Below are 15,974 nucleotides of genomic sequence, written 5' to 3' on the forward strand. Positions count from 1 at the left end.
AATCGAGAGGCAAAATGGATCTTTGTTGTTGCTGCTGATTAACGTTCGCGTTATCTTCTGTATTATTTCCAGCTCGTCAGAGCATTGCTTACGTAAATCCGCAAATGCGATGTATGCGCGCAAACACGCGTGCTTATTGTAATTGGATATCAAACGATGTTTGAAACGTGATGTATCGATGATGGCGGAAACGTGTACTCGTAGCAACCTTGTCGGGTGCACGCGAGGTTAGATAAATCGCGTGTTTCATTATAATATCTTATAATATAGGCATCCCTTTTTATGTTGTCTCCATTAATCTAGCATCGCAACCATGAGAATTCAAATTTATGGCATAATAAACTGTTAATGTAACTTATAAATTGTTGCTCTAATTTCGAATTTATTTTCTTTATCTATTAAGAAAATTGATACTAAAAGAGATGCTTGCTGATTTAACATTACGCTAGCATTCCATGTCTAAAAAGCATTTATATCAAATCATAAATAAAAACATAAATATATCAGAACTAATTACTCGAAAATATTATGTAAATAAATCTCAGAAATATTAAATTTTTTTATAGAGGCATCAACATGGAATGGGATATTATAATCACATAGTAGTAAAATAGTAAAAAATAAAATGTTAATATAATATCATTTATATTAAATTATTTTTCGAATTGTTTCTAAAATATTTTAATTTTGAATTTATTGCGTGCGAAGTAAGTATAAAAAATAATAGAAAACTCTTCAACGCTTATATTACAGTTTATATTTAAACTGTATTATTATTAACTATATTATTGCAAAAAATAAGCGAGCAATTAATTTTTAAAATAACCAGTAATATAAATTAATGAATCGCTTATATAATAGTTGTTCCATTATTGTCTAATATTTTTTCAAGTTTGCTCCTTCTTTTTTGCTGTTTTTTAATATTTCTTAATGACATACACATGACATTCGTGAAAACATGATTAATTATAATCATGCGCGTGCTAATCATTAAGATACAATCATTTAGCATTTCCGGTATTAATCGCGGGTATTGTTACAATGCCTATTTTTATATTGCGACGAGAGAATGCGAAAATTGAACAATTACACGAAGCTACGATACAAAAAAATCATGTAATCGATATATTTAACCGATAATTATATTTTTGTCGCTAACAATATGCCTGTATATATTAGCAAGTTTATTATCTTTTATTATAATAAGTAAAAAATGTTAACGGTAAATGTTACAAGTTAAAATTAAAGATAAATATTCATGGAATGTAATATGCAAAAATATGTCGTCATTTTACCGATTACCGCGATAGATTTCGATCGAATAAAATACGCGTTTTTCAAAAGATCATCGATGTGCAGAAATGCGCCAAATTTATGATAATATTTGCGATAATATTATGTGAATTAATTGCTAATGGCGCAATATGCCGGCAATGTATTAATCGCACGAATTGATACTCGTTATAATAATAGTAGAAAATGACCGTCGTTCTTTTCTAGTACCTGTAGTTCATGATCGTATTTCGAGATATATGTATGTACTATGTACATATGATGCTGTTTATACTCGACTCGGTCACCTTGTTGTCATTCTTGTGACGAGACTCTACTGAAAAGGTAATGGTATGAGGTATGAGACGCTTCGTATATCATTGCCTTTCGAAGCACGATCGTGACAAGACGTTAGAAAATATGTCGAACGTGCTATGTGACGTGCTGGACAATTATCATATTCCAATGATTAGTGCGTACTCAATTGTAATTAACCGTGCTTTCGCGGATGAATGTCGTGTAAATGCTAAGAAGGAACAAAGAATAAACAAGATAAGAGGAAGAGACTCAAAGAGTCATCAATTAACAGCAATTATGAGGTGAACTTTATAATTTTATATTTTTATTAACATTAATTTTTCACTCATATTCACGATAACATAGTTTAGACAATTTAATGTCAAGCTGATACATATTATTAGCTTTTTATTTCAAGCACTTTCTGATTATGTGTAGTATTCCGTGTGCATTTATTTATTTACTTATTTATTTATTAGCGTATGTATAACAATTTAATAAAGAATTTGAGTTTTATTTGCAGTATTTTTTAGTAATTAATTAATTTTTCTGATATATTTATTTCTTGTTTACGATTCGCTATAAGATAATAAGTGTTTGCTGGAACTAAGAATTACAATATATAATATATAAATAATGTATTATTTATGCTATATATAAAATTAAATGGAATGTGTGTATGTCGAGATTGTTTTTGAAATATTATTAAAAATTCTTCTATTATATTTTATAGTATGCTATAAAAAATTGTTTCTATTACTAAATAACAAGGTCGATATTTTTATGTGCGATATTTTTTAAACGCATATTCTCTTGAAAGAGGAGTCTATTTAAGATTTAATTGGAAACTCGAAAGGAGCTAATCGGATCGTAACTTAGTTCTAATTTAGATGTAAGACTGAGAGCTAATTGAAACACAAACAGAACTTTAGATGATACGAAAGATGTTACGATTTAAGCTGTTACGAAAGTCTCTAACTTTGTACAATTACATATTAACGCGCGCATAATTGTGATTTTATTGAGCTTTTGCTTCACACGGAATTGTAAATTTTGATTTAAATGGATTAAGTACACGATTTATTTATGTCATGTACAGTAACGATTCATCACCACTGTTTTTGGTCGGGACTGACGTTCACGGAATAGCTTTTCTTTTGTGTGTGAGGGTCAAACAAAAGGTTGCCAACCTTGTTGCCAACAAACCTCTCAAAGTATGCCGCACAATCAATGTCTCAGTCGCGTAACTTGTGCACCGCCGACACCCCCGCAATCGAGAGTACCCAAACGCCATTGAATGGAGTGTTTCACGGTAGGCTGCTTACGCCATACATTTTGTGCCAGACGCGACGTTCCCTCTCCCTCTTCCTCCTCCTCCTCCTCCTCCTCCTCCTCCTCCTCCTCCTCCTCGTATACTCGTTCACGTCTCTCACGATGTCGCAGAATGCACTCGGGACCTTTATCTTTGATCGTTAAACTTTCCGTGTTCGAAAACTCGCGAACCTGCTGTTACGCTTTTATTTCGTTTTTTCGCTCCCTTTGATGATGACGCATTTAAGTCTTTATAATCGAATGCACAAAAAGATTCATAAGAAAAATTGTTTCTGAAATTCTCTATATTTTATACAATGTATTTCGGATATTTTGCAATACCTGCAATATGTATCATTATATACATTTTATAGATATTTTATAGATTTATATTAATACTTGAGAATGAAAATTATAATTTAATCATTGACGATTTTAAGTAAATTTAGATTTTGGGTATCTTAATAAATGAAAAAAAAATCGTCTAATCGATATTAACTGAAATTTATTTTAATAAAATTCCAATTTCTCTTAGACTTAATTTTCAAGTGTCCAGTTTTGAAATTGAAAAATAGATCACGATCCGTTCAACTTTCTATAATTCAAGGCCATTGAAAGTAATGGAAAAATGACGAAATCTCTCTGATATATATATATATATAATATGCACAGTCGTGATACGAATGGAATAATAAAAGAAAATAATAGAATAATAGTTTTAATACTGCTAACCCATGGGAAAGCGAGGGTGGCTTTATCGATGTCGCGATTAAATCGCGCGTATAACACCGAGCGTACCACATGCATTCGTTAATCGCGGTCATTCTGTAGATCATATCGGGCTTGCAGCTCTCATTGTGTTGCGAACGAACAACGCTACATGGTCGAGTTGGGAGCTTTAAGTCTGGAATAATGGTGCAGATGAAAAGGGTCGGCTACGCTAAGCCGCCGCACTTGTCGGTGCTTTCGTTCGACATCGAAAGCCCAACATTCGTTCAACTGTCCATTTTCAGTCTCCGATGAGTTTTCCGGTCTTAACGCGTGTAATCTAGCCATCGTAGCTTTAGAATCGCCAAAAATATGAACCCATTGCCTGAAAAAATAACCCTGGCAAAAATCTCTATTCCCTTGGGAGAACGTTTAGATGAATTTTGCAGACGGACTCTGAAGCGGAAGCCATTGTTTTTGTCGGAAAAAAAAGTAACATCCTTTTTAACTCCGACGATCTTAAATAGCTCTTTCAAATTATTTAACATCTAAATTTAAAATCCTACATTATGACCGTAAAATTTGTATAACAGAAGAATAATAATTGATAACTAAAAGTGTGTGCAATTTTAAAAATTCCTCGAATAGATTAGTGATATAGCTATATACAGCATAAATTAACGATGTCTAAAATCTGTAACACGGTCTAAATAAAATAATATACAATGAAAAATTTTCTAAGCTACTCCAAAAAAAAAAACATTGTCATTATTTTTAATGATTTAATTTAATTAATAGTTGTTAAATTAAAATTTGTACTTTGATAATTTTTAATTTTAGCAAATCAAAAAAGCAGACACTCTTTTAATAATTTTTACTAAAATCTATCAAATATTTATAATTATGTTATTGGTGTAAATAAAATGTAATATCCGATATGAGATACGCGAAAGTAATTATCTTCATAGAAGACCAAGAACATCAGATTCGATGTATTTCCCGCTGATAGTTGTATACATTAACAGTCAGTGCAAGTTGTAGTAAGAAGTTGTTGCGAGTTGTCGAAGCTGCGTGGGAGGCTGTGCGACACAAGTATCTGCCGCACAAACTAAGCACCTTGTAGCAGATACTTTGAAGACAGTCTGGTCGGTGCTCGACATGCCCCAAGTTCGTGAACTTCTGCCCCTTGTCGTATCGCGAGGCAAATTTGTACGTGTTTCTGACAAGTATTTTCCAAGAGTCCAGTAGCTTGAAAAGTGGCGAGCGTGTAACATGACAGCAACAGGGAAATTTGGAAAATGTCCACTCAGAGACTTCTAAATAACACAACCGGATTAGTTATTTATATTGTGTTTGTCACAATATTTCCATCTGGGTCCCCACATGTGACAAAAATACATCCACAATGTTTTAGAAAGCCAGGATAAAAGTTTATCTTCTTCTATCATACTTTTACACTCTACACATATTTATTTATTATCCTTAATAAATAATAATCATGTGTGTATTTATGATATTATTGTAAAAGAATTCTAGAATTTTCTACATTAAGAATGCTCAGAATTGTTACTTATTAATAACTTATTAATAATTTTAATAACTTTTTAATGAATAATGTGAATAATTATTAAGTCTCTAAGGTTACCTGAGATATATTATAATTTTGACAATATATGTATCAACATCAAGATTATTGAGTAAGGTATACGAAGATAAACTTTACCAAAAATAATTTTGAAATGACATAAATAGTCAAGATAAAAAAATCAAAACAAATTAAAATTAATATAAAATTAATTTTATAAAGTAGTTCATGTCCGAAATTAATGTAGCTCCATAAATAATATAAATTTAGGTTAATTTTTATATATATTTTATCAATATCTATCGGTCAATAAGCTCGCAAATATCTTCGCATGCATTTGCATTTTTATTAAATTCAGATCGAATAACAAATCACGCCAATTTGCCAAACGTAACATTCAGATCGATCGAGTAATATCAATCGTAAAAAAAAAAATAAAATAAAATCTACAGAACAATTGTCAAGCGAGCTATATTACATCGCGTGTCAAAATGCCAAAGTGACATTTCAAACGTCAAATTTGAAGGAAGTGGAAACGCAAATCTCGTGGACAGATCATATACGCCAGTATCGGGTATCGACGCGAGGTAAATCCGTACGAATGGATCGGTACGTGGCCATGGCAGGCATTTTCCTTAAATTGAACCGTGCTGAGAAATGGCGAGCGTCCCGCAGCGCGGCCGGGCGGCAATGGGGGAAGGGTTTGCAGCGAGGGGTGAAATAGTCGACAGCGGACAAATGGACGACCATCCGTATCCTCGGACGTATTTCACTGACCAGTCCTGCGCCCGCTTACTCTGGAAGCCAATAGTCAAAATCGGTAGTCTCCGGTCTTTTCATGCTATTTTTTTTCAGCCTCCATTGTTTTAGGAATTCGCTTGTAAATTTGTTCCGGAATAACGTTACTGTCGTGAACACATATCTGTTTCCGTAGATATATACGTCTTGCCAAGGATTTAAATTCTTTCGATATCGCCGACATTTGCATATGAATAGTTTAGATACAAAGAAAACGTGATAAATGTTTTGAAATGAATAATGTAATTAAATTGTGCACGACGCGGATATATGATAAATATTTTGGTTTTGTCAGATAATATTCTTTTTTAAAATAAAATCTATTTGTGCTAATAAAACACTTTGTCGATAAAATGTCTACTGAAAAATTTTAGAAAAAATTATCTCAAATATTATGAAACTTTAAATTTTATTCTTCTTTTCTTCTTTTCAAAGAAGATAATATGACACAACGATGAATAAAATATAAAATACCGGGCCATTTGTAAACGGTAAATTTAAAAGCACGAAAGAGGGGAGGCAATTTCTGATTCAAGAAATGATAAAACAGAAGGGTAATGGAATGCGAATGGGGCGACATTTCCTTTGACAGTGAACTAGTTCCATCCTCAACGCAAAGCGACCCCAACCCGCGAGATTACCGTCATCCCTTACCGGAATAGACCCTCTAACTTCACGCTCGACGATCCTGGCGGACGCAGACAGTAATTTTGGAGTTAACCTTCATCCTCGGGACGAAACATGTCCGGGGATTCGTATCTTTGTCAGAAATAGTCGACCTTGAAAACACGTCGAGATAACGGAAAACTGTTTAATTTCCTTATAATGATATAATGATCTTAAATAAAATTATAATATGAAAAAAAGTTTCATTTGTTTTTTAACGAAAAGAATTTTGTTAAATAATTTTTTAATTTGTCATGAAAATAATGATGTCAATATCAGGGATTTAATAGCATGACAAAAAATGTAATTGTCTAATTGTGAGATTTAGATTCTCAAATAGTTCGTGCAAGATAGAGGAGCTGCGTCAGGAACGCGAAATTTAATGATTTCCATTTAGGGTCAGCTTTTTATGGTAGCAGTAATTGAATTCCATCGACGATTCATCGTCGCCACCTTGACCCTTGCCGATCTCTAATCTTCGGAGGATTGGCCCACAAATGCGAAAAATGTGTCCCACGAAGTCAGGCAAAATATAGCACATGTCGATTCCTGTTTTCAACATTCTGCGGAATCCTGAATAGCGCATAGTTTATTTTTTTGCTACATCATTAAAATAAATATACGGTTCGTCTTTTTATCATACAACAATTTAAATAAATTTTGTATTAACTGAAAATTCCAGTTACGCTAATTATAAGATACATTGTCAAGAATGGAAGATTGGAAGATGTATTGTTGAGTTTTTACATTTTTTAACGCATATTTCACGCGTTTTATTCTGTTTAATAACAACGTCGACGGACTTTTATATGATACTGTCGTACGAATGGCATTTCGTTGTGTTAAGAACGTGACGCTGATAAGATAATGATAATTTATCTTGAAATTTCTTTGTATACTATATATATATATATATTATATATATGCACTTTTATCATCGTTGTAACTGATAATGTTGTCTATAGCTTCTCTACGGAGTGATTCATTGATAGCTTGGCATTTATACGTTCTTCGAGATATTTTCTATCTATTGCTTACATTTATATCTTCTAAAAATATATCAGTGTGTTAAGAAATCAGAAATTATTCAAAAAATTTTGTTTTTCCTTATTTGTTTAGCTTAATTTTCTATTTTAGAAATAAAACTAATGAATTAAATATACATAGGTATATATTGTAGAATTAATTCTTACATTATTGTTGACATAAAAAGATATGAAATTTTTATAGTTGTAATAAAATTTGAATTATGTCGCGGCACATAATACATAATAAGCGGACTAGCATCGTGGAATTACAAACCGCTGTTTAATCAACATTTAAAATTACTCGTCATAAAGAGGTACGACAATAAATCAATTCCTAATTTATGTTACAATTTCTGTGCGGCACACTTGGGAAATGTTAATCTTTACTGTGTCGCCGTGCAAAGATTTTACAGTAATTATATCTATAAATAATTTTAATAAAACCCCGAAGGAACAAAGGCACTGTTTTGGCAAACAAATTTATGAGAAAATTGTTCTTTATCGTAAGGTTGCTTTTCCGCATAAATTAAACCTCGTTAATTACCTCGACGTAAAAACTGGCGCTTTTTTTTTGTAATTGCTTTTCTGGCCACGTTTCATATCCACATCGATCTGCTGCTTTAAGCCTCGAAAACTCTCTCTCACCCTTGTGTAGTTATCCAAAAGCGCTTGAAAGGGTAGACGAATATTTTCGTCCTCGTAGCGCGACGCGCGTTCGTTGGGTAATTAAATTTCTCAGCTTCGTGACTGGCAGCTCGGAAAAAATTTTCTCTTTGACTCTCTATTGACGTTATAATCCGTCATGGGGCGCCTTGATGTACGTTCTTGTTCCCTTAGAGGCTAACACGACAATTTCGCGAGAGATTTTTGTTCTAATTAATAACATCTTTGCATTGTTTCACGCGGGGCTCTTTTTTTATTTAATATGTAATTTGCGTTTTATTTTTCTTTATTTCGAATGACTAATGGATGTACGGGCACCATCTGTTTCGAAGAATTATGTATAAGCTCGAATTTCAAATCCACAACCGAAATCTGTGTTGAACCTTTTTCTCAGATAGAATGAATTATTGTACATATTTCGCCCTTCCTCCACAATCATCCCTTCTAGCTCATACGGCGTGAGACTCACAGCGAGACCTCCCGTGGAAATTTATTTCTTTATAACCGGCACATCTCTTGTAGCTCTTCTTTCGGAAGTTAATATCCTCCTTAATCTTTTCACGTCCAGGAAACTTGGTCGACGAAGGCTCGACCCTCGCAACTTTACGCGCAAACTTCAACGTCGCGCAAACTTTTACTTCGCGCGCATCGTCTTGTACAAAAGTTAAAAATTTGCCCGACAACAAGAGAGAGGTTACTTTCAATTCGCTCGTTTTGCTTCTTGCTTGTTGTTCGTGTGAATCGATCTATACGTGGCAGCAATGTGGCAATCTCATGTGGCTTTGACATGGACAACCCTCAGGCATGTCTCACAGACGACGAATATATGAATAATTTTCCATCGACACGGCATCGTCCGTCCTGGAAAATCGATATTCCATAAATGTGTAAATGTGTAACTGAATCCGGATGATTCTCTTTACCTAAGCAAAGAATGTAACTTTGCCATGGCGCCGCGATCCGCGATCGCGTGTGCTCCGAAATGCATTAAGGGCATTATCGCACGTGCTGTATCGTCTGCATCAACATCTTCGACAATCCTGGACCGACAATAAGATTAATAACTCAATGCTATGCAATTGTTTTTGTCGTTACATCTTCGGAACATTACAATTTTTCTTGTTTTCTGTTGTTGTATTATTTTTTCAAATTTGTTTTAAAACGTTCACAGCTTGTAATTGTTAAAAATATTTATATAAATATATTGACAATTTCTTTTCTTTTGATCATAATTTGCAGTGTGTTCAAAAAATCAGACGTATGAAATTTTATTTTTTAGATTCATTATCACGCCATTTTTTCACTGACAATGAGATTCTTGACGAGATGCAATTCGACCGTTATAAACGAAAGAATTTTGTTTTGTAAAGCAGAAAAATTGGCAGATAGTTTTTGTTTCAGCAGATTTTATTTACGGTTCATTCAATACAATCGCAGAAATTTAATTTAACGGTAGGTTTTTGAAATTATTCGCGCGCGAGGGAAAGTAATTTACGTTTATTTAAAAAAAAAAAAAAAAAAAAAAAAAAAAAAAAAGAAATATGTTGTTACGATATATATTAAAAAAAAAAAAAGAATTTTCCTGCGTTTGTATATATCAGGCTAACTCACGAGGGACAGATTTATGGGCAATATCCCTTGCGACGGAAAATTCGGGGTGATAAGGGAGGCAGAGACAGGCGCGCGTGCAAATGTATTTCGAGAACGCGTACTGAATATCACGATCGATATCGCACTGCCACCGGAAATCACGGCGTAATACGTCCACGAGCATTTCCGGCGATCGATGCATCCTGGTCGCTTGTCACTTTGTCTTCCCGTACCTGTTTCCCCTGTACCTACATATATCGTCACGCTTCCGATTCCCCGTTACTCGCTGGTGAAAATTCAATCTCTCGATTTTTCCGTGGAAAAAGGCCCAACGCTTTGGCCTCGGAACATGATAGCACCACAGTGTACAAAACAAAATGAAGAAATACCGGGGAGGAAACGCGAATGCTCTTTTCCATCGTTTCGAAATAAAAAAAAGGATGTGTCGCGTTTTATTTCAGCATCCTCTCCTTCTCTCTGTATATTTTTTTCTTTTTTTACTCGAATAAAGTTTATTATTTCATAGATTCGAAATGTTTCACATAATCAAAGTTTAGTTAGAAACAAGACGGAGGAATATCGTACATAAAAAAATGTTATATCACATAATTACATTAATTAATTAGACAACTTTTAATATATATTTTCTGAATATATTTAAGAAATAGTAATAATAATAATAATAATAATAAATATATAGAGATATATATATATAATAGATTTGTGAAAGCTTTACGGAACAAAAATTATAAATTTCTTAATTATTTATTATAATTCACAATCTAAGTCGTACTTATTGTTAGAGTGTAACGAAATTGTTATTAATCTTTTCGTGGAACACTAACTGAAACAAATTGAAACGATCATACGATCTCGTCGCTTATTCAGCAGGAAAAACTTTCCGCAATCGAAATAATCGCGACGATTCGTCTTCATTAACGCGCTTCTCCTTTCGATTGCGCACAGAACCGGAAAGTAGCTATCATCGTATCGTGCTGGGAACACAGGCAAGAAAGGAAAATTAGGAACGTTGATTTCACTCGCGACGAGGTTTCCCGTTAAGCAAACTTTTTTCGTCGTACACTATAACACGGGTAGGCTTGAATAGCAATTAATTACGAATAGAATAATTACGTTGTGGCAACGGATGGAGACTTGATTTATGATACGCTGAGAAATAGAAAATTCAATTTGGCTGTACACGACCTTCGATAATTAAGGTTGTCACTTCGTTGGAAGTAAGAATATTTCGGGAAAGATAGCGCATCGTTAAAGTAACGACTACATCAATTAATAATCTGATGTCTTTCTCCTCGAGATGCTCGGAATCCACACTTAAATTAATGGATTACGTAATGTAATCTAGGAAAGTAATGTAATCATGTCACAATGTGTTCCTGCTTTTTATCTAACGATAACATCATTATTTTTGTTTACGATTCGGCGAATAATTTTCTCTTAAAGGAAATTTCTAACAAAAAATGTGCTTTTAGTGAACTGTGTAATTTTAATAAAAATTGAAATCGAATGCATATGATTAAAATTAATTAATTTGTGACATTGAATATATAATAGTTTGGCTTAATAGAATAGTCATGAACAAATTTCCAATTCCTGATAATATTATATATAATATTATCGTATACATTACACATTCTTTCTTAACGACATAACGATACAAAATTACAACAACACAAAATGTTTAATAATTAATAATTAAGAATTGAAAATTACACTTTGGCTGTATGTTAATTGAGTAGCATATTTTTTAAGTTTTCTTCCATTGACACTTCTTTTTTTTCTTGTCGTCGAGAAAGCAATAAATTTACAGTACCGGTTACGTGTTTGCGGTTGTTTCAAATAAGTCTTAAAATGATCAGAAAATCTTATTTAGTTATTAAAAATTTTATTGGAAAAACGAATACGGCGTGTTTTTCTTCTTGGGTTTAATGAAAACAATATATTCATTTTCCTTCTTTGAACAAAAGTTTTTTTCTTGTTTTCTTTTTTCACTTTTCTTTGTCTTTATTAATGATAAAATGCGTCAATCAAATATTTTAATCTTGCAATATCAAACGGATAATCTTTATTTGCATGCGTTTCTGAATAACGAACAAATTCAAAATTGCAACGTGGCATCGACTGTGACATTTTTAACATTTGATCGATGTTACGTCAAACGTATATTAGACTATCCGTCATTAACATATTGCATGTTCTATATTTATCGCAATATCTATCATTTCACAATATTTGGAATAACGACGATGAGACGAAGTGAAGTTTGTTGTTACATTGCAATGTGACAGTTCAGTTATCGCGACTACGATAATTATGCGAAGCGGAAAATTTTGTGCACACGCGGTTGGCAACTTGCGCTTTTAATGAGCTTCCCGCGTTTAATAAGCGCGCGGTATGCAAAAGCACTGAATTTGCATCACGGAGAAGGTATTTGAATCCTACCAGTTTAAACGTTTAGTCGAGTCAACAAAAGCGTCGTCGACACCGCCCCGACAAGAAACCCCTTTATATTTTTTTTTATTTACGTTTGCATGAGTAATTCCCGTCTCGAATGCAAATGCATGTTGTACAGCATGCAAGCACAGCTCGCCACAAACGACCTTCTCCAAGATTCCCGAAGTAGCACTCCTAAAGTAACTTTCTAAAAGCTGGCTAAAGATTTGCTTTCACCCCGGCGAGATGCAGTTACGATTTTCGGCATATCTTGCTCGTTTTTCCTAAAAGAGAAAATAAATTTATTGATTATAACGACTCATGTGGTAATAAAAATATATTACTTTGAACTGGTATATATTTCGCGCCTAATGTAAATTTTGTTTTGCAAAGAGTTTGCATTAGATTGCATATGTGTACTACGATGAATTTAAAAATAATAATTTGGTAATATAAATTAAACTTTCATCATATTTCAATTAAAGTAAGAGTATATATATATATATATATATATATATTGTGAATAATAACGATTTATTTATGTTTAAAAATATAATTCAGGAAAAAAATCTCGTAAGCTTCCATGTAAGAAATTTCACAATTATAATTCAGTGTGTCTTTATTGAAATTTATCAAAGAACACGCTTCTGAATGCAAACTTTTTTGATCTAAAGCCTGTGTAATTTTAACGTAAAACGGTATTACTGATGAAGCGGTATCATGAGAGTTTATTAGATTTTTTTTTAATCTAATGTGCAAGATGCGCGGGATGAATGATCTTGCCGGAAGCATGAAGCTCCTTAATCAAACAAAAAATCACGCGACTTCTCTTCTAATTTCCTGGACGCTCGGTTGTTGCAGGCACACACTCCTCTTCTCGCGGCCGACACGAGACACGTAAGTAGAAAGTTGGTAGCAAAAAGTAGCGGAGACAAGGAGATCGTTAGCGAGTGCTTGCGACCGAGAGAAGAATTGCAATCGTCACTTGCGCGTAGTTTGCGTCCCCTTTAACTTACACGTTTCACTTGGCTCATAAAGTATGTCAACTGACGTACCAACTTATATACCAGTAAAAATCAAAAATCACTTGTTAAAAACATCGTCTATTATTTCATATTGCGAAAGCTTTTTACACATTTTATGTAATATAATAATTATTTATTAGGGACTCTTCAACTCTGTTATTTAAAATTTTTAACGTGATTGCATAAATTTTTCTCTCAGTGCGAAATCTGAGCGAGTTTGCAAATCACTTGGAACGCGAACGATAACGTCTGCGATAATCGAAATCATTTATTTTATTAATTACAGATATCACAATTAACGATTTCTGCGTTATACGTTTATTTACAATATGTGTAATAACATCGATCCGGTATTATGATGTCTATTCTTTTACAATTAATAACGGAAAACAAATACTACAGTACAAATACAACGCTTAATAACAAAGTGCCTTGATAACACGATCGACTTAATTCATAGTACAGGTAGTTTGTTACGAGACAAAAGTTTTACTAATAAGCGCGACAGAATGAAGGTTCAGAAATCGAATTACAACGACAGCTGACTAAATCGAGACATGAGATTACAAAAGTTTCATAAGATAATGCGACGATCTCGACGCGTACTTGAAAGTTTATCGTGATATAATTGCAGTTTCATATCGCTTTACTGTGCGGCGGCTCCTCGTAAATTACACGCGCAAGAAGACGTAACGGATAATTATTTGCCCCTGAGTCATTAGCGTTAACGATTCCCCTTCCCGGTAGTAATAGTACGTTCTAATCTACGTGCAACAATTTCGTTCTCGACATGTCGTTCCTTAATCACTGTTTGATCGGTTAACTTTGCCGATTATTATCCGCGGATCTTTTAAACAGATACGAATCCCTATCGACAGGCGGCAGATCCGGAAGTGGTCGGGTCACGGTAGTTTCCGAAAATCGATTCGTAATGTATGTAGGAAATTGTGTCATCTCCCTCGTGCGCGCAGCTTCCTTCTATCCTCGTTCGCTTCCGTTTTGTCGAGCGGTCACGTTCAATTTGCTGCGAAACTAATCTAATAGCTTCTCGAAAAAGTTTACCGGAACTTTAATTTATCTAATTTTAAATAACAATCTAAATAACATGCTCGTAAAGATTTCATATAAAATTTATAAATTTTGTTTATCTCCTACTCGGTGAGATAATTGTCTTATAACAGATTTTGAGACCTGTGTAAATTAATTTACATAATATTCGAAAAAATTAAATTTCTCCACTCCATCTATTTCTATCATTTGATTGCATATTGTTTGCACATGTGTGCTATTTTTGAACTTTTTTGCATACCTTTAAAGTATATAAAAAAATTGAGAGATAACTTTACACTAACTTTTAACTTTTTTTAAATTTATTTTTTAATTAATTTTTTAATTAACTTGTTTACGATAAGTTTTTCTTTGCATTAATGTCCAGCTATTTTTCTAAAAGTATGCAGACAAAAATTTAAAAACAGTTAACATGTATAAACAGTGTGCACTTAAATGAAATGTAGAAATTTAATTTTTTTTTTTCAAATATTGGAGGGCTAACATTACGCGAGTTGTTTGGGATGGAACATGCGACCATAGACATGCATCAGACTTAATATATTTATAACTAAATATTTAATATTTTATATAACATAAATAGTAAGAATGCCAAGTTTTTATTTCTATTATTTATTAATTATTTTATTAAAAAATTACAAAATTTAAAAAATAAAATATGTGCAATAATTTTGTAAAATACGATTTATATCGTTATTGCATCTATTTTCTCAATTTATTTATCTAAGAATATTTTATAGAAGATCTAGAAACACCAAAGTAAGAAAAAATATAATTATTAAATTATTATATTAAGAGAAATATCACCTTTTATTATTTATTTATTATAAATAAAAGTAAAAATTTAAGAAGAATTTCAAAGATTCTACATATGTTGAAAAGAATTATTGTTTATTCTTCTGTCTATTAACTCATTTGCTTTTCTATTTATAAATTTCTACTCAAATTAATTGTTTTTTTCTTTTTTAATAATTTTAATTAATATAATTTTTTTAAATTGCATTGAGAAAAAAAGAAAGAGAAAGAGAGAATCTGATTTGATTTGCTGCGAGCGAAATATGGTGAAATCGGGTGCTACACACAATTCTGTACGGATTACAATGACAGTGATGTTAATTTGCACGATATTTTGAGCGTGCCGCTTGACATAGACGCTAAATTCCAATAGGAAAGCTTAAAATAATTATCCCGCAACATGAAAGTTAAACTCCACTTAGTCGCGCAGCAATACACGCTACCTTTACACATGCACAATATTTACATACAAGCATTTCCCTTTTGATATACGCGTACATAGCGCAGTGCAAAATATTCACTATCTGTCGCAAATCCGTACATCAGGTTAATTAACTATTGCGTTGCATTTAATTATTATATTATATTAAATAGATAGAAATCCGTGTATATGTCGATGATATTTTGATTGGTCCATTATTCGATGAATTAAAGTATTAAACATCGAGAAAGCTACATATATATGTATTACAAATTTTAATGATAATTAATCGT

The 15,974-nt window shown here is 32.7% G+C and overlaps 1 protein-coding gene across 11 annotated transcripts in view; it reads left to right on the top strand.

Annotated features, from left to right (window-relative positions):
• LOC140663666 (disks large 1 tumor suppressor protein-like) overlaps nt 1–15,974 on the top strand; it is a 337,014-nt gene that overhangs the window by 228,860 nt on the left and 92,180 nt on the right. For 10 of the 11 annotated variants that reach the window (XM_072888001.1, XM_072887999.1, XM_072887997.1 and 7 more), the window contains one exon: nt 13,234–13,269. The exons of the other annotated variant lie outside the window; for it this stretch is intronic. In XM_072888001.1, the coding sequence (XP_072744102.1) occupies nt 13,234–13,269 (36 nt within the window). The remainder of the gene's footprint in view (nt 1–13,233; nt 13,270–15,974) is intronic. 11 annotated transcript variants of the gene reach the window in all.

The sequence above is a fragment of the Anoplolepis gracilipes genome, chromosome 3 (assembly GCF_047496725.1).
Source record: "Anoplolepis gracilipes chromosome 3, ASM4749672v1, whole genome shotgun sequence".
In the NCBI taxonomy this organism is placed as follows: Eukaryota; Metazoa; Arthropoda; class Insecta; order Hymenoptera; family Formicidae; genus Anoplolepis; species Anoplolepis gracilipes.